The sequence below is a fragment of the Chiloscyllium plagiosum genome, unplaced genomic scaffold (assembly GCF_037043375.1).
Source record: "Chiloscyllium plagiosum isolate Xiang-an unplaced genomic scaffold, Cpla_swu_hap1 HiC_scaffold_27, whole genome shotgun sequence".
NCBI classification, from domain to species: Eukaryota; Metazoa; Chordata; class Chondrichthyes; order Orectolobiformes; family Hemiscylliidae; genus Chiloscyllium; species Chiloscyllium plagiosum.
Genome location: NW_028270165.1, coordinates 93,397,871 through 93,417,088, shown reverse-complemented (window position 1 = coordinate 93,417,088; position 19,218 = coordinate 93,397,871). Strand labels below are relative to the sequence as shown.

At 46.2% G+C, this 19,218-nt stretch overlaps 4 protein-coding genes across 4 annotated transcripts in view; 2 read left to right on the top strand and 2 right to left on the bottom strand.

Annotated features, from left to right (window-relative positions):
* Nucleotides 1–19,191, top strand: part of LOC148145059 (uncharacterized) — a 114,082-nt gene extending 94,891 nt beyond the window's left edge. Inside the window, exon 3 of the mRNA XM_087975464.1 lies at nucleotides 18,938–19,191. Coding sequence (XP_087831590.1) covers nucleotides 18,938–19,148 — 211 coding nt within the window. The 3' untranslated portion in view covers nucleotides 19,149–19,191. The remainder of the gene's footprint in view (nucleotides 1–18,937) is intronic.
* The window catches only part of LOC148145053 (uncharacterized), a 258,116-nt gene that overhangs the window by 44,877 nt on the left and 194,021 nt on the right, over nucleotides 1–19,218 (bottom strand). The window lies entirely within an intron of this gene.
* The window catches only part of LOC148145055 (uncharacterized), a 222,097-nt gene that overhangs the window by 68,323 nt on the left and 134,556 nt on the right, over nucleotides 1–19,218 (bottom strand). The gene's annotated exons all lie outside the window — the stretch shown is intronic.
* Nucleotides 12,078–19,218, top strand: part of LOC148145057 (uncharacterized) — a 109,227-nt gene continuing 102,086 nt past the window's right edge. The window contains exon 1 of the mRNA XM_087975510.1: nucleotides 12,078–12,118. The gene's annotated coding sequence lies outside the window, so the exon portion shown is untranslated. The remainder of the gene's footprint in view (nucleotides 12,119–19,218) is intronic.

Below are 19,218 nucleotides of genomic sequence, written 5' to 3'. Positions count from 1 at the left end.
ACAATCTGCCCTTGATGAAACCATGTTGACTATCTGAAGTCAAATTGTTGCTTGTTAGATGATTGTAAATCCTATCTCTAATATTCCTTTCCAAAAGCTTTCCTTCAACAGAAGTAAGGCTCACTGGTCTATAATTACCTGGGTCATCTCTGCTGCCCTTCTTGAACAAGGGCACAACATTTGCAATCCTCCAGTTCTCAAGTACTAAGCCTGTAGACAATGACGACTCAAATATCAAAGCCAAAGGCTCTGCTATCTCCTCCCTCGCTTCCCAGAGAATCCTCGGATAAATCCCATCCGGTCCAGGGCACTTGCCTATTTTCACTCCTTCTAGAAATGATAACATCTGTGTGCAACTAACCTCGATCCTTTCAAGTCTAATATCTCGTACCTCATTCTTCTCCTCTACAATATTCTCCTTTTCCTGAGTGAAGACCGATGAGAGATATTCATTAACACCTCTCCAATCTCCACAGGGCCCACATTCAACTTCCCCCTTCTATCTTTGACTGGCCCTATTCCTACCCTAATCATCCTTTTATTCCTCACATTCCTATAGAAAACTTTAGGTTCTCCTTTATTCTATTTGTTAAAGACTGTTCATGTCCTCTCTTTGCTCTTAACTGTCTCTTTAAATCCTTCCTAGCTGATCTGTAACTCTCCATCGCTTCTGAACCATCTTGCCTCATCAACACATAAGCCTCCTCCTTCTTTGGAACAAGAGATGCAATTTCTGTTGTAAACCACGGTTCCCTTACCTTATCACTTCCTCCCTGCCTGACAGGGACATATCTATCAAGGACACACAATATCTGTTCCTTAAACCAGCTCCACACTTCAATTGTTCCCATCCCCTGCATTTTGCTACCCTATTCTATGCATTCTAAGTCTTGCCTAATTGCATTATAATTGCCCTTGCCCCATCGATAACTCTTGACCTGTGGCATGTTCCTATCCCTTTACATCGCTCAATGAAACCTAACTGAATTATGGTCATTCTCTCCAAAGTGCTCACCTTCCACTAAATCAAACACCTGGCCTGGTTCATTACCAAGCACCAGATCCAGTGTGACCTCCCCTCTTGTCGGCCCTTCAACATACTGTGTCAGAAAGCCTCCTGCACACACGGGACTAAAACTGATCCATCCGACGTACTAGAGTGAAAGCATTTCCAGTCAATGTTGGGGAAGTTAAAGTTCCCCATAATGACCACCCTGTTCCTTTCACTCCTACCCTAAAAAATTTTGCTAATCCCCTCTTCCAACTCCCTGGAACTCTGCGGAGGCCTATAAAAAAAATTCCAAGCAGTGTTACCTCTCCTCTCCTGTTTCTAACCTCAGCCCACATTACCTCAGTAGATGAGTCCTCTTCAAAAGTTCTGTCAGCCACCATTATACTATCCTTGACTAACAAGGCCACGCCTCTCCCTCTTTTACTACCTTGGCTGTTCTTAATGAAAGATCAAAACCCTGGAACCTGCAACATCCATTCCTCACCCTGCCCTCTCCATGTCTCCGAAATGGCCACAATATCCAAGTCCCAGGTACCTATCCGTGTTGCAAGCTCCCCTACCTTATTGTGGATACTCTGGCATTGAAGTAGAAACACTTCAAACCACTTCGCTGTCTGCCAGCACATTCCTGTGACCCTGAAATCATGTCCCTGTCCTTCCTACTCTCATCCTCCTGTGCACTACAGCTACACCCTCGGTTCCCATCCCCCTGCTGAGCTAGTTTAAACCCACTCGAATAGCACCAGCAAATTTCCCACCCAGGATATTAGTACCCCTCTGGTTAAAGTGAAGACTGTCCTGTTTGTACAAGTCCCACCTTCCCAGAATGAGTCCCAATTATCCTGAAAAAACCTGAAATCCTCCCTCCTGCACCATCCTTGTAGCCACGTGTTCAGCTGATATCTCTCCCTATTCCTTGCCTTGCTATCACGTGGCACGGGTAACAAACCAGAGATAACCACTCTGTTTGTTCGAGCCCTCAGCTTCCATGCTAGCTCCCTGAAATCCTGCCTTACATCCCTATTCCTCTTTATTTTGTGGTTAGCACTGCTGCCTCACAGCACCAGAGCCCCCGGTTCAATCCACCCCCACCCCCCCCGCCGCGTCTGCGTGGGTTTCCTCCCACAGTCCAAAGACATGCGAGTTAGGGTGAATTGGCCATGCTAAATTGCCCAGTAGTGTTTGGTGACAGGGAATGGGGCTGGGTGTTTTGCTCTTCGGCGGGTCGGTGTGGACTTGTTGGGCCGATGGGCCTGTTTCCACACTGTAGGGAATCTGATCTAAAGTTCTGGAATTTATATATTGATGAACTGAAACCTGCAACCCCTTCTAAAAGATGAAGGACTCAGCAGCGGTCCAGGTTTGTTCCAAATATTGCATCGGTTGCATGACACTGTGATGTTTTGCTGTTAACTCTGTGTCTTATGATCCTGCAGCACAGCTACCCGCAGAAGGAGCAGCGCTGCAGAAGCTAGTGCTTCCAAATACACCTGGGTGGGCGGGGTTTACACAGAGGGGCGGGGTTTACGATCTGCATTTGGAGGGGGCGGGGCTTACGCGTCACCTTGGAGGTGGAGGGGCGGGACCAGGGAGCGTGGCCATCCCGAAGCCGGAAGTATGCCCGCGGCCTGTTTCCTCCGCTGGAGCTTCGGCTCCAGCAAGTAAGGTAAAGCTTTATCAATATTTCCTTTTACAGAGTTTGTATTTAATAACCAGTAATGGCTACTCAATATCATCAGAAAGTCCCAAAATGCAATTCATTTCAATCCAGTGCAGATAAACACTAAGAGTTAATTTTCTACGGGATTCAACAGCCTCAGCACTAAAATGGTCTCACAAGGGAACGGCTGTGAATGTTATCCCTTGGGATCCTGTTCACACAGATTCACCGATGCTGAGGCAAACGTTCTTAATTGCCTTACAGCATCCTGTTATCACTTGGTGAGCCCAGGTGTCCCTATCTTTAAGTTCTGCCCTCTTTCTGAGCCTTCCTGCCAGTTTATTTTCTAGTGCAGTAAATGTATTTAATAATTCAGCATTACATTTTAGTCTGAATGTTTAAAGACAAGTTTTAAGGCTATAGACTTTATCACCCAGATGCCCACATCCTCATTCCTCCCTTTGATTGCACCACGATCACTGAAAGTGAAGGATACTCCAAACGAATGCCCTTCAAGGTGGTCCAGCCATCAACATCCTGTAGAGCGGCACCACCATCTTCGCAGCTCATCTGGTCACATTTATCATCGCCATCGACACGTGTGGGTGAGCCATCGGATCGCAAAAGGAGCATCTTCTGGGGCAAATCTTTATCACTAAGGGACCTCATAAGCCTAGCAATTAAATACCTAACAATACCAATACCGACAAACAGACATAGCTAAATTGATAAGCCAATTGTATCATCAACCCGATCTGCAGTTTCCCCAACTGGTCCCTTCAGTCATTCTGTCAAGGAATACCTGGATCTCTTCTTGTATTTTAGTAATATTGCCAGTCAGATCGGGAATGCCCATAGTGCATTTATCTCGGACAATGGTGCAGACCTCACCCTCCTGGGCCTGTATATAGTCTAAGGCATACCGCTTTCAACATGGAGTCGCTTGAACGATGGCGTGAGCTGCCAGAGGAAGTGATGGGTGCTGATACGATGACAAGTTAAAAGGCTCCTGGACGGGCATCTGAAAATGAAGGGTTCAGATGGGTCAGGGCCAAGTGATGGCAAATGCAACTGGAGTCATAGAGATGTACAGCACAGAAACAGACCCTTCGGTCCAACGCATCCTAGCTGACAAGATAGCCAACACAATTTAGTCCCAGCTGCCAGCACCCAGCCCATATAGGGGCCAAGTGATGGCAAACGTGACTAGATTAATTTAGGATATCTGGGCAGGTTGGGCCAAAGGGTCTGTTTCTGCGCTCTGTGACTCTAATTGTCTTCAGTAGAATCAGGAGTGTGGTTGTGAAGGCTGGACTTTCAGAACATGTTTTGCCCTGACTGGGAGCAGAAGCGTTTGACTGAAGTGTGTTGGAGTTAATGCCTTGACGTCTCATTTTACTCCCACCTTCCCGGGGTCGATAATCATTTTATGTCTGGTCCTTTCTCAAGAAACTGCATTGCAGGTTCACCCTGAATTGACACTTTTTTTTTTGCTTCCCAAAATCAGACCTGCTCACTCTCAGCAGGATCCCAATGTTGTGAAAGATATTAACTTTCAGGTGGAGGTATCCAAAATTCAGAGAGATGTCAGTCTTGACGTTTTTGCTTTTCTGCCCCTGTAAGATCCTGAATCAGCACCTCAGGAGAATTAGATAGAGCAGAGTGAGAACAGAGGGGGAAGAGGGTGTGTGAGTGCTTTGAATTTTGTGGAACAGCTAAAGAATAGAATATTCCACAGAAAGTAGAATTGCTTGTTCTGAATTTCTACCCTGCACTGATAGTGATGACTTTTGTAATCTGTTTTTCAGTGTATTTGAAGATCTGAAGACTGAAGCTTCAAAATTAACAAATTTGAAGGGCTTATTCCTGAAACATTGACTCTCCTGCTCCTCTGATGCTGCCTGACCTGTTGTGCTTTTCCAGCGGCACACTTTTCGACACTGACTCTCCAGCGTCTGCAGTCCTCACTTTGACGTCAATGTCTGACAGTCACTCAATCCATCGGGACCGCAACGATTTTCAACTATGATTCTGTGAGAAGGAGCAAAGTTTTGGTTCCTGTTTGAGTACGTTTCCAGCATCCGTGGGACTGGATCATCGACCATACTGTTGCAGTGCACTGAGTATAGACCCTGAAACAGTTATACGGCCTGGGAAGAGGAATTCACTGTGGGGAGGGGCTCCACACGCATTTGTGTGTAACTGAAGCTTCGGCCATGGAGAAACCCGAGGAATCCAGCCCTGTGGAGAAACGATGGAAGTGTGGCGACTGCAGGAAAAGCTTCTGTGTCCCATCTGTCCTGGAGACTCATCGGCGCAGCCACACCAGGGAGAGCCCGTTCCCCTGTCCCGTCTGCGGGAAGGGCTTCAGCACTTCTTCCACCCTGCTAACCCACCAGCGGATCCACACTCTGGAGACGCCCTTCAGCTGCCCAGTGTGCAGGAAGGCCTTCAGCGATTCCTCCACCCTGCTGAGGCACCAGCGGGTCCACATGGGGGAGAGGCCCTTCAGTTGCCCCGGGTGCGGGAAGAGATTTACCCAGGCCTCCAGCCTGCTGACCCTCCCGCGGATCCACACAGGAGAGAGGCTCTTCAGCTGCCCCCTGTGCGGGAAGGGCTTCGCTAGCTCTACCAACCTCTGGAGGCACCAGGGAGTTCATGTACCATTGCAGGGGGATTGAAGGCGTGATGGCTGAGTGTCAGTATCGACTGGACTATCAACCCAGTTCCCGGGGCTCCCGGGTTTGAATCCCACTGCAGCAGATGGTGCGATACAGGTTATGGGTTGAAATTGCTGAGTGAGGCAACACTTCCTCCAGGTTAAGGCTGTACCAAGGACCCAATTACAAAGGGACAACTTGGTGGTGACCAATAGTAAAGAAGTGAGGTGGGTTGGGGGGTGGTGGGGTAGCGTGTGCGCTTTGACCTTGAACGGTTTAAAAAGCAGCTACTTTTTCTCTGCCTTTTTGCTGAGGGGGTTTGAAGCTGTAACAAAGTTGGATCTCAATAAAAGTTACCTGAATTTACCCCCCGCTCAGACTCTCATTGAAAGCTTTGAGCGCCAAGGTTTTTGTTTTAAAGCTGCTCATTTCTTTCAGCTTTCTGCACTAAGCTTCCAATGTCGCGTATCAGATGGATCAGTAAATGAGCAGCCAGTTTCGTTCGAAAGTGAATTTTTCAGGAGTGCAGAGTGTGTCATTTCATCGGCATTGTAAAGTTTACTGGCAGCATTGGGAGGTGTGGGTTGTGCTCACTAGAAATTATGTGGAGGAGCCGGTGGTGGACTCGCCTGAACGAAGTTAAAAATCACACAACACCAGGTTATAGTCCAACAGGTTTATTTGGAAGTGTGAGCTTTTGGAACACTGCTGTGGAGCAGGATCATAAGACACAGATTTTATAGCTAAAGATCAGTGTCATGCAACTGATAGGATATATTAAACAAACCAAGATTGTTGTTAAGTCTTTCACCTTTTAGAATGCGTTGCAGGTTTCAGTTCATTAATATGTAAATCCCATAACATCTTTTGATTCACATTCTCAAGATGACTTCAGTTTTTTTTTAAAAAAAGTCACAACTCAGCCCAGATAAAGGTGTGAGGTTCGAGTCTGCCAATGTCCCAATTTTGAATCAGACTGGTTCTATTTCCAAAGTATGAATTTATAAAATATTACATGGATTGACTGCCTGCAGACTGTGCACTTTTTGAGCAAAATTGAATGTATCTGCAAACATAATTCTGCCAATACAAATTTGCCCAAAAAGTGATGTGAGTTTATGCATGAGTGCACATAAGAGTGTGATGGAGTATATGCCTGTGTGTTGGGGGTGTATGTGTGCATGTCTGAGAGAGCACGTGTGTATGAGTGAGGTATGAACAAAAGCAAGGGCTTGCGTTTTGCTAAAGCAAGGACGGTCAGGACTTGTACAGTTAATGGTAGGGCCCTGTGTCATGCTGTGAGAGAGACATGGTGGGGTTCAGGTACACAGTTCTTTCAAAGTTGCTTCGCTGCGAGACAGGGTGGTTAAGAAGGCGTTTAGCACACTTGCCTTCATTGTTCACCCCATTGAGTATAGGAGTTGGGACATCATGTTGAGGTTGTACAGGATGTTGGTGAGGCCACTTTCAGAGTACTGAGTATGGTTCTCGTGTCCCTGTAATAGGAAGAATACTATTAGAGAGGGTTCGGTAAAGATTTACCAGGATGTTGCCAGGACTGGAGGGTTTGAGTTTTGGAATATTGTGTGTAATTCTGATCTCCATCCTATGGAAGGATGTTGTGAAACTTGAAATGGTTTGGAAAAGGTTTATAAGGCTGGTGTCAGAGTTGGAGGGTTTGAGCGAGAGTCTGAATAAGCTGGGGCTGTTTTCCCTTCGTGTCGGGAAGTTTATAGAAGTTTATAAGGGGCATGAATAGGGGTAAATAGCCAAAGTCTTTTCCTCCGGATAAGGGAGTGCAAAATTAGAAGGCAGAGGTTTGAGCTCAGAGGGCAAAGATTTAAAAGGGACCCGAGGGGCCACTTTTTCTCAGAGGGTTTTGCATTTATGGAACGAGCTGACAGGAAGTGGTGGAGGCTGGTACAATTACAACAATTAAGAAGCATTTGGATGGGTACATGAATAGGAAGGGTTTTGAGGAATATGGGCCACATGCTGGCAAATGGCAGATTGATTTTGGATATATGGTTGGCATAGACGAGTTGGGTGGAAGGATCTGTTTGTGTGGTGTATGACTCTTAGTGTCTTCGGTGAAAGCAGAAGTGTGGTTGTGAAGACAGGGCTTTCAGAGGAGCTTTCAAAGATGTTTTGCCCTACTGGGACCGGAAGAAGTTACAACGAAATCTTTCATTTGTGAGACAGCAAGCAACTAAGTGAGACATCCGGGATTTTGGTGGAAAGTGGGAATTCATTGCACTGAGAGGATGAAGCACTACCCTATCCAGTCATTTCTGCTGGTGGCTGAGACTAGGCCCCAAGCTTTGGGGGAGTAGGTTTAGGACAGAGATGAGGAGGAGGAAGTGAGGGCTGCTGGTTTTCCCAGAGAGTAGTGTATCTGCAGAACTCTCTGCCCGAGGAAGCAGGCTCCAATATGCCCCGGTCCTGATACTTCAGCTTGACGTACCCGTGACTGTAAACTTTGAAGAGTTTTCATTAACTGATGCAAATATTTCCCACTTGTCCAACAATGCAGTGTCAGCTGTTTCAGTCATTGAGATGGTTTTGATTCATCTACTAAATACATCTCCTCATATTAGACAATATTCATGACAATGTAAGCGAGGTGATACTATATACGCAAGTTGTAAACCAGTACAAAAGCTGAATAACACGCTTCAGATCTTTTCCTAGCTGCTTTCCGAAAATCTGGGTGCCACAATAATGGACATCATCAACTGAAATAGGCAGCAGCAAAGAATGAACACAAACCAGTCCAGCAGGAGGCACCCATGTTTTGGTTTGCGTATTGAGGGAGTACCCTTTTTGAGACCCCTGTGATATCAGTACCATACCCAGGCTAATGTGCATTGAAACCAGATTATGAAGTGTTAACTTTCCTGCAAACGTCTGCCTGTGTGTGTCTCTCTGTAACATTTTCTAACTTGCTTCATATCTCAGTTTGTCAGCTTTTGTTTATTCCTTCCTTCCTTCCAAGGCTAATGAGGCACTCACATTCCAGAGCAGCCCAAGTTAGGGAATTGAGCCTGATAAATCCTGGCTGTGACACATTGCTGCTTAACCAAGTGGGCAAACTCTATATACCTCTCCTTTGTTCTATTTGCAAATCGAACACTTTTCAATACAAGTTGTTTGTGTCTCTGCATGAGTCCATAACCCAGGGAAATACAACAGAGTCTTTAATAGTTGCCCAATGTGTCCTGTATGCCAAATTCATTTAAATCTGGATATCCTGAAGTGAGCAATTATACTTCAGATTTCTACTTGCCAATTAAAACTAATGTTGGGCACTCGAACAGATTGAGGGCATCTTGAAGCATGCCACGGTCCTCAGTGTGGGTCCAGGGCTTATCAAATAGGGTTTCACCTCTCATAACCCTGCGGTAAGCAAATTATTTATTACTAACTTTGTAAAGCACAAGTGCCCTCAGCAGCATTACGTCCAGATGCTAGGACCCTGTTGAGTTCTCTCACTAGTATCTTGTGGCTGAGTAGGGAGAATTGTATCAACATTTCTGTTAGAAACGAAAATCACTTCTCAATAATCGCTCTAGACAAATTCAGGAAAACAAAGTTTTATTAACAAGTCTGCAGAGTTGGGCACCCTTGAAAAAAAAGGCGCGCCAGGCTAACAATGTTTCTGATTAAATACAGTTCAAGCTCCTCCCTTCTATAGCTCTAAAGAGTCACGAGGTTCACATTCTGAACATTCATTATTTTTCCATTCTGGACCCTTATCACAAAGTCTGCAGTATATGTCTCCCTAGTTGTTTTTCTAGCCTGCAGTCTTATCAGTCAAGGACTTATTCTTCTCTGTCAGAGTTAGTGGTCTTATCAATCAAGGACTTGTTTTTCTACTCTGTCTCGTCCTTTATTATAGAGAAGCATGTTTTACCCTACCCCCACGGCTCTATTCCCCTTAGACTCTGAGGTCATGCACATCTTAACTATTTGTACCGAAATCGTGTCTCTCAATTTCTCACAGCACTTTTGTCCCTGGCCAGCTTTCCTCTTTATTTTGGACACAACAAAAGCAGCAACTACCCTCTATATTTCATCTCTCAAAGGATATCGGCCGGTGACCTGGCAGGACTCGCCAACTGTGGGGGATGGAAATAAAGCCCCATGTCAGGAAAGAATTTGTTTATCAGGAAGCAGTACAGCTGCAAGGCCAACCGTCTCCGCTGAGCCTGGGAAACACAAGCTTTAGCAAGCAGGCACTAAGCTGACATTCAAAATGGTTTCTAGGCTTTAATATGTGACCAAATGGCTGACCCAAATCTAACAATTCTCCCACATCATCGAAGGGAATTAAACAAGAAAAATGAAACAAAATTAGAAATAAATTGGCGATGTATATTTGCAGATACATTCTATGTGCATTTTTTTTTAAGGAAAAATCTGCAGGCAGTCAATACATGTAATAGTTTGTAAATTCGACTTTGGAAACAGAACCAGTCTGACTCAAGATTGGGATACAGGCAGACTCTGACCTCACACCTTTAATGCATTGTCTGAGCTGAGATGTGAGCTTTTGCTATAAAACCTTGTTATCTCAAGGTGACAACAAGATGTTCTGGGATTTACATTGTAATGAGACCTGTAACCTATTTGAAAAGGTGGAAGACTTAACAATCCAGGTTTGTTCAATATACCATTTCAGTGGCAGGACACTGGACTGTTTTGCTCTAAATTGTGTCTTAGGATCTTATCCTCCACAACCACCTGATGAAGAGGCAGCACTCCAACAGCTCCTGCTTCCAAAGAAGCCTGTTGGACTACAATCTGGAGTTGTGTGATTCTAGAATCTGGTTTCTAGTATCTGCAGTCCTTGTTTTTACCTAGTTGATTTTAACCCTACTGTGAATCCTCTTGCAAGAATGCCTGCCTTGAAGAAGTTTTCCTCCTCTCTCTACAAGAATCTCAAGGAATCCCTCTCCCACTGCATTTCCTCTGCCCTGAAGCTCTTCAACCATGTCCTGAAACAGACTCGCTACCACAGCCACGTTTGTTTCCTTGGTGCCTGCCTCCGTAACCAACTCATCCTACACGGATTCCGGATCACCTTCATCCCCACCCCTATTCACCCATTGTACTCTTTGCTACCTTCCCCCACCCTCCTTCCTGACCTATCCCCTCAATCCCCACCCCCATTCACCTATTGTATTCTATGGTACTTTCTCCCCACACCCACCCTCACCATCCCCACCTATTGTATTCTATGGTACTTTCTCCCCACCCTCACCACCCCCACCTATTGTATTCTATGGTACTTTCCCCTCACCCTCACCTTCCACCCTCACCCTCCACCCTCCACCCTCCACCCTCACCCTCCTCTCATTTATCTCTCCACCCTGCAGGCTCTATTCCTGATGAAGGGCTTTTGCCTGAAACGTCGATTTTCCTGCTCCTCGGATGCTGTCTGAACTGCTGTGCTTTTCCAGCACCACTCTAACAAAAGTGGATTGGCCATGTTGAATTACCCATAGTGCCCAGGGATGTGCAGGTTGTGGTGGATTGGCCATGTTGAATTACCCATAGTGCTGTGAGAAACGAACCCCACTTAATCAATAATTTTCAGTCCGAGTCAGAGTTCTGAAGCAGCACATTTATTCAAACATCTTGCAAGATGGGTGGCTGCATGAAGAGAGACATACCCGACAGTAAAATACAGAGCTTTTTATACTTTTGAGGGCTCTCTCGACACCCCTACACTGAGCAATAAATCTATTATGATTGTCTATTTCATTCTATCCCTTTATTTGGTTATTACATGCACCCGTTATTCCTTCATTTGGTAATTCCCTGCACCCAAGCCTAAGCCTATCATACTTATTAATTACCGCGCTTGTTTTTCTTTAAATCTGCCTTATTTGGCTGTCCTTGTTCGTTACAGCCTTCCTGTTACTTTGTCCAGTTCCCCTTATCTTATCGAACCGTCTGACTTCTGAGATCATCCTTTACTATCTTGATAGTCCAAAAAGCAGACCTACAAACTGAGCTTATTGCGAAATGCCCCTGCTGCCCTTTTTTTGTGGTCAGCTACAAGTAATTTCTCAGCTTCAAAGTATTCATTAAAATCAATATACAACTGACAACCTGAAATTTATCTCTATCAATCCCCACCCCCACCCCCACCCCCGCGCCCCTCTCATTTATCTCTCCACCCTGCAGGCACTCTGCCTCTATTCCCAAGGGCTTTTGTGCAAAACGTCAATTTTCCTGCTCCTCGGATGCTGCCTGAACTGCTGTGCTTTTCCAGCACCACTCTAATCTAAAGTGGATTGGCCATGCTGTAATACCCATAGTACCCAGGGATGTGCAGTTTAGGGTGGATTGGCCATGCTAAATTAGGCATAATGTGCAGATAAGGTGCATTACTCAGGGTTAAATGTAGGGGAATGAGTGCGGGTGGGTGACCCTTGGGAGGGTCGGTGAGGCCGAGTGGCCTGCTTCCACACTGTGGGGATTCTCTGAAGGGAGGGGTTTTTTTGGAAAGTGTGTTCCGGTCCTGGTCTGCTGCAGGCGCAGCGCATGCGCCCGCTGTTGGCCATGGCCCCACCCCCTCAACCGTCACTTTTCCCCGCCCTGCCCCTAGTTCCGTTGTGACGTCACAAGGCGGAAGTGGCCCTGTCAGTTTCAAAGTGAATCTCCCGCCCTCTGGCCGACTCTTCATCCTGGGAGGGAGGCAGAGATGGGAGGAGGGGAAATTGGTCACTTGTAGCAACTGGAGTGAATGCAGGGAGGGAGCAGCCTCCGCAAACTCAGGTATGTGTCTTAGTTACCCGGGTGAGGAGGGACTGAAGGATAGAGATTGGGAAGGGGGAGGGCTGGATATCTCCTGTTTTGATGTTTAAAATGCAACCGATTCCCACCAGTAACTGCCACAGGTACAAGTACAGCACATGCAATATTCCTCATTGCAGCTTCAAACCGGTTTTACATCCTCTGTTCTTCCTCCACCTTGCTCCAGCACATTCACCTTCTTTCCCTCATTCACATTCCTCCCCCTGCCCCCCCCCCCCCCCCCCCCCCGATGTTCCAAGCTTATCCTCAAAAGATCGGTTTGTCCCTCCATTCTTTCCCGGTGGCGTCCATTACTCTTGTCTATTTCTTGCCTTATTCAGCCTTGTGCGTGAACAAAGTGTTAGCGTATATCCTCTTTCACCGCCAGCTGCTTCCTCGTTTGCGAAAGCAACGTTTCCTCACATTTTTCGCCGACACTGAGCCTTCTGACCTCCCTGATTGTGTTTTTTTTGTTTTTGCAGAAGCAGGAAACGGATGCTTATAACTGATTATACGAGCATATCTAGCTTAACCTACACCCCTCCCCTCACAGCACCTTATCTGTTTGTCTGTAACATCTACAATTGTTTGCAGGCACATTTCATGTATGCACATTTTAGCTAATACAAACGCAATGATATATTTCCTTCACATTGCTTTCATTCTTGTTAACTCCACTCTTGGCTGAAACAATTATACCCTGGCGTTAGTTCATTTACCTTGCAGAAGCAACACTGCTTTACCTATATCCCACAGGGGTGACCCTACAACCTTGTATTAATAATGTGGAGCATGGCGAGGGTAAGTAGACAAGATCTTTGATCTGGGATTGCTCATAGGTTTAGGGTGAGATTTAAAAGAAACCTAAGGGGCAACTCCTATACACAGAGGGTGGTGTGTGTAAAGAATGAGCTGCCAGAGGAAGTAGTGGCTCCTGGTACAATTACAACCTTTAAAAGATATCTGGATGGGTACATGTTGGGAAGCATTTAGAGGGACATGGACCAAGTGCTGGCAAATGGGACGAGATTGATTTAGGATATCTGGTCAGCATGGACTGAAGGGACTGTTTCTGTGATTCTGGCTTGCCACGAATGTTTTTTACGTCTGTTCAGTTTTTCCCTGATGTTGGTGTTAACGCCTTGGTGTCTTATTTTGCTCCCCACATCCTGGGGACATTAACCATTTCCTATCTGGTTGTTCTGATCTGGACTGCTGTCTGGATCTTCGGATTTCTGGGATTGGTCAATAAACACACCTGGAAGTGACTTTGTCAATCATACAAGCAATAGTTTATTCTTTGATATGGCCCGGACGGTAGACTCTGATCAGCCCAGAAGGATTAGATTAGATTAGATTCCCAACAATGTGGAAACAGGCCCTTCGGCCCAACCAGTCCACACCGACCCTTTGAAGAGTAACCCACCCAGACCCATCTCCTTCTGACTAATGCACCTAACATTATGGGCAGTTTAGCATGGTCAATTCACCAAACCTGCACATCTTTGGATTGTGGGAGGAAACCCAAGCAGACATGGGGAGAATGTGCAAACTCCACACAGCCCCCCAAGGCTGGAATCGAACCTGGGACCGTGGTGCTGTGAGGCAGCAGTGCTAACCACTGGGCCACCGATGAGTACTTCTAGTGTGCCAAAAGAATCCACCAAATTATACAGAGTTTGGATAGAACTTATGGACATTGTTTCGAGTCAGACATTGAGCATGATCACATAGTAACAACCAGTCAGATCCCGCAAGGTCCTCATGCATTTTTGACTTAGCCTAGGGCGGCACGGTGGCTCAGTGGTTAGCACTGCTGCCTCACAGCACCAGGGTCCCAGGTTCGATTCCAGCCTTGAGTGACCGTCTGTGTGGAGTTTGCACATTCTCCCCGTGTCTGCGTGGGTTTCCTCCGGGTGATCCGGTTTCCTCCCACAGTCCAAAGATGTGCAGGTCAGGTGGATTGGCCATGCTAAATTGCCCGTAGTGTTAGGTACATTAGTCAGAGGGAAAATGGTTCTGGGTGGGTTACTCTTCGGAGGGTCAGTGTGGACTGGTTGGGCTGAAGGGCCTGTTTCCAAACTGTAGGGAATCTAATTTAATCTATCATAATTTCTTGTAGACAACCTGTTCTTGGAATCGTATTTGTCCTGTCTGGCGGTTAGGATTAAACCGTTACTTCTGCGATTGATGGTTAGGTTCACATTTGTTACTTCTGCATTTGCAGTTTTTTTTCACTGGATTGACATCAGTCTATGGTTTCTTGTTTGTTCTGAGTTGTGAGTATCTGCCTGACTCAATCCCACCGAGTTAGCGAAGCAGAAGCCATTTTGTCCTACTTCCCATGTTAAAGTGGAGATTGAGGTGGCCCAGGGAATCCTTTGAGAACTCAGACCTGTAAAGCCTCTCTCTTGGTTTGTCCTGGAGATCATACTCTTTGGAAGCCTGGAATAAAAATCTCTCATCATAAAGTCCCAAAATGCAATTCAATTCAATCCATAGCAGATAAGCACTAAGTTAATTCTCGACGGGATTCAACAGCCTCAGCACTAAAATGGTCTCTCTCTCTCGTGTCCTTTTGAAATCTCAAGACAGCAAAGATTTATTTTGTGATTGCCCCGCTTGCAAGGGGTAGTAAGAATCCGTTACAATGGACAAGCTCCACCCATTAATTACAAAGCTATGGATAGTACCGAGTCTTGTTTCAGGGTCAGATTCAAAGACTATCATTCATTTCACAAGGGAACGGCTGTGAATGTTATCACTTGGGGTCCTGTTCACACAGATTCACCGATGCTGAGGCAAACGTTCTTAATTGCCTCACAGCATCCTGTTATCACTTGGTGAGCCCAGGTGTCCCTATCTTTAAGTTCTCTCCTCTTTCTGAGCCTTCCTGTCTGTTTATTTTCTAATGCAGTAAAGGTATTCAATAATTCAGCATTACATTTTAGTCTGGATGTTTAAAGGCAAGTTTTAAGGCTATAGACTTTATCACCCAGATGCCCACACCCTCATTCCTCCCTTTGATTGCACCACGATTACTGAAAGAGAAGGCTAGTCCAAATGAATGCCCTTCAAGGTGGTCCAGCCATCAACATCCTGTAGAGCGGCACCACCATCTTCGCAGCTCATCTGGTCATATTTATCATCGCCATCGACACGTGTGGGTGAGCCATCGGATCGCAAAAGGAGCATCTTCTGGGGCAAATCTATATCACTAAGGGACCTCATAAGCCTAGCAATTAAATACCTAACAATACCAATACTGACAAACAAACATAGCTAAATTGATAAGCCAATCGTACCATCAGCCCGATCTGCAGTTTCCCCAACTGGTCCCTTCAGTCATTCTGTCAAGGAATACCTGGATCTCTTCTTGTATCTTAGTAATTTTGCCAGTCAGATCGGGAATGCCCATAGTGCATTTATCTTGGACAATGGTGCAGATCTCACTCTCCTGGGCAAGTATATAGTCTAAGGCAGACCGATTCTGCACAGAGTAAAGACACAGGTCTGATAATCCCAGTTTAGTCTGTTCCAGAGCCTCTTTAGTCTTATTTCCTCGAAAGGTCAGGCCGCACAAGAGGGAATTGTGGTTCTGTTAACTTGTCACCCCTGCTGATCCTTCCAACCCCAGGGTACTCTGGATTCCCCAGCCTATCGGGTGTCCTGTATTGTCACCCAGTCCCTTGGGATCCTTCCAGTTGGAGCAAGGTTGGCTGAGACCTACCGCTGCATCCCCCTCAGATGGAGGTTCCATCGACTTGTCCACTGGCCAGGACAAGGTACTGTTGTGGGAACAAGGGCTCCGATAGTGACCTTATGAGGGACATCTTTGCCATCCAGGACAAAGAAATTGGTAGCTTTACCTTAGCTGAAGAAATAATAGTCTGGTTTGGTGTATATTACGGAGAGTTTCTCAAAATAGGTTACTGAAATGTTACAGCAGGGGGTCTGGTCAGGTCTACAGGAGGAAAGGGTCGACGTTTTGCAAGAGGAGTTGCTTGAGCGCTGTAAAAAATGGGCCAAGTGACTCGAGCACTCGCACTGTATGGGAGACAATGGTCCTCAGAATGCTGTTCCCATTGGGCTCTCCCTTAGCTCTATTGTACATGGTCTTGGTGACAGTATCAGGTTCTGAAAAGAGAAAAGGCCTATAAATGCACAAGGGAAGGGTTCCCTTCCAGGTCCATGTGCCGCATAAGGCCTGCTGTACCCCAGCCAGTGTTACACCAGCTGTTTGTATACACAGACCGGAGCTATTGGAAAGTGATATTGCTCTTCGCAGGGTCGGCAGTAGGAAGTCTGATGAATAGATTGGAATCGGGGATTGGGGGCGGGGCAAGTGAGTCATCTCCCGATAGAGAGGAGAGAAATACTACTGCCTCTGGGGTGAAGAGCGTTCTGTGGGCCTGTATAAATAAGTTGTTTGTGGATTGAGGAGTTTCCCCTATCAGGCTTCCCTTTTCTCGAGTCGGCCTTCCTGCAAAAAGGGATGGTGTTCCTGAGTTGATCATTTTTATCCTCACTAGGCTTGCGTCTGCAGGTAAAATAAAAAAAAATGGTAACTCCCACTGATTTCTACTGTCCAGATGGACCATCTGGTCTTTCTGATCTAAGAGTCCATTGCAATAGTCAATCTTCATCACGTTCCACACGTCAAAGGCGTCTGGTCCGGTGCACTGGACAACATCTCCTCAGCATGGGTGGTGGATAATCTCTGATCATTCCTGGTCGCATCCATACTTAGTAGCTTTACCCATCAGAATGTTGTACATGATCAGAAAGGTAAGGAGATAGGCGATCCCCCACAAGTCCCTCCTCTTAGTTCAAGTATCTGTCATAAGATTAACATGAGAATAACAGCAAGATTCAAAAACCCAACAGGACAAGGTCCATTCCTTTTGTTGTGATTCCAGGATTCTCTCCTCCTCTTCCCCCCCCCCCTTTTTGATTGGTGCGGTCAATCAATTTACAATGGTGCAGTTGGACCCAAGCTGAGCGCCCAACGACTGCGACTGCCGTAGGGGTGGGAAGTAAAACCTGGAAGGGGCCATCACAACAAGGTTGGAGACCTTTGACAGTTCAGTTCTTGACAAGCACCAACGAACCAGGCTCTACCCGTGACGAGGTTGAAAGGGAGGGAACATCGCTGTAGGCCGCACGCTCCTGGGAGTGAAAGGCACGCATCATGTTAGAGCAAGAACATAACCACTCATTGCTTCGGTCATGTGGTGGAAGTGGACTGAGAAGGGAGCCGAATCTTTCCAAGGGGTACGGAGGGGGTGATCAGACAGACTCTCAGCTGGAGACAGTCGTGTCTTGCTCGCAGACATGGATCGCATCTAGAATAAGGCCACAGGGATTAGCATCACCAGGAGAGGCCAGACTCTGCCATCCATTTGGCAAGTTTAGTCTTGAGTCTGGTTAAAACATTGAATAAGGCCGGCCGCCTGAGGATGAGAAGCACCATGCAGTTGCCGACAAACACAAAGCTGGGAACAGAGTTCTCCGTTAATATTACCTACAAAGTGTGGTCGATTGTCCGAGCTAATGCACGCAGGTATACTGAAGCAGGGAATTATTTCCTTGAACAAAATCTACACCACAGTCTCAGCAGTCGCGTTAGGAGGAGGGTAGGCTTCAATCCACTCAGAAAAGACATCAGCAATAAGAAAAACACATTTATAGCAACTCAACTCATTTCTCCAACTCAATGAAGTCCAGTTGAAGTGTCTCCAAGGGACCCTCCAGCAAGGGAGTTCTCATAGAGATACTTGAACTAAGAGGTGGGCGATCGCCTACTCACTGACCTGTTTGATCACGTACAACATCCTGATCGGGAAAGCCACTGACTGAGTATCGATGCGATCTGGAACGATCTGAGATTATCCTGGTGTCATCTGGTGCAACAGACCAGACGCTTTCAACGTGGAGTCACTTGAGCGATGGCATGAGCTGCCAGAGGTAGTAGTGGGTGCTGGTACGATGACAAGTTAATAGGCTCCAGGATGGGCATCTGAATATGAAGGGTTCAGATGGGTCAGGGCCAAGTGATGGCAAACGGAACTGGAGTCATAGAGATGTACAGCACAGAAACAGACCCTTCGGTCCAACTCGTCCTTGCTGACAAGATAGCCAACCCAATTGAGTCCCAGCTGCCAGCACCCGGCCCTAATAGAGGCCAAGTGATGGCAAACGTGACTAGATTAATTTAGGATATCTGGGCAGGTTGGGCCAAAGGGTCTGTTTCTGTGCTGTGTGATTCTAATTGTCTTCAGTGAAATCAGAAGTGTGGTTGTGAAGGCTGGACTTTCAGAGCATGTTTTGCCCTGACTGGGAGCAGAAGAGTTTGACTGAGGTGTGTTGGTGTTAATGCCTTGATGTCTAATTTTGCTCCCACCTTCCCGGGGTCATTAACCATTTTGTGTCTAGTCCTTCCTCAAGAAGTTGTTTTGCAGGTTTACCCTGAATGGACACTTTTTTGCTTCCCAAAATCAGACCTGCTCACTCTCAGCAGGATCCCAGCGTTGTGAAAGATATTAACTTTCAGGTGGAGGTATCCAAAATTCAGAGAGATGTCAGTCTTGATGTTTATGCTTTTTCTGCCCCTGTAAGATCCTGAATCAGCACCTTCAGGGGAATTAGTTAGAGCGGAGTGAGAACAGAGGGGGAGAGAGAGTGGGATGGTGCTTTCAATTTTGTGGAACAACAAAAGAATATTCCACAGAAAGTAGAATTGCTTGTTCTGAATTTCTACCTTGCACTGATAGTGATGGCTTTTGTAATCTCTTTTTGCAGAGTATTTGAAAATCTGAAGACTGAAGTTTCAAAATCAATGGATGAAGGGCTTATGCCCGAAACATTGACCCTCCTGCTCCTCGGATGCAGCCTGACCTGCTGTCCTTTTCCAGCGCCACATTTTTCGACTGACTGTCCAGCATCTGCAGTCCTCACTTTGATGTCAATGTCTGACAGTCACTCAATCCATCGGGACCGCAACGATTTTTGACTGTGATTTCTGTGAGAAGGATCAACGCTTTTTGGTTCCTGTTTGAGGATGTTTTCAGCATCAGTGGGAC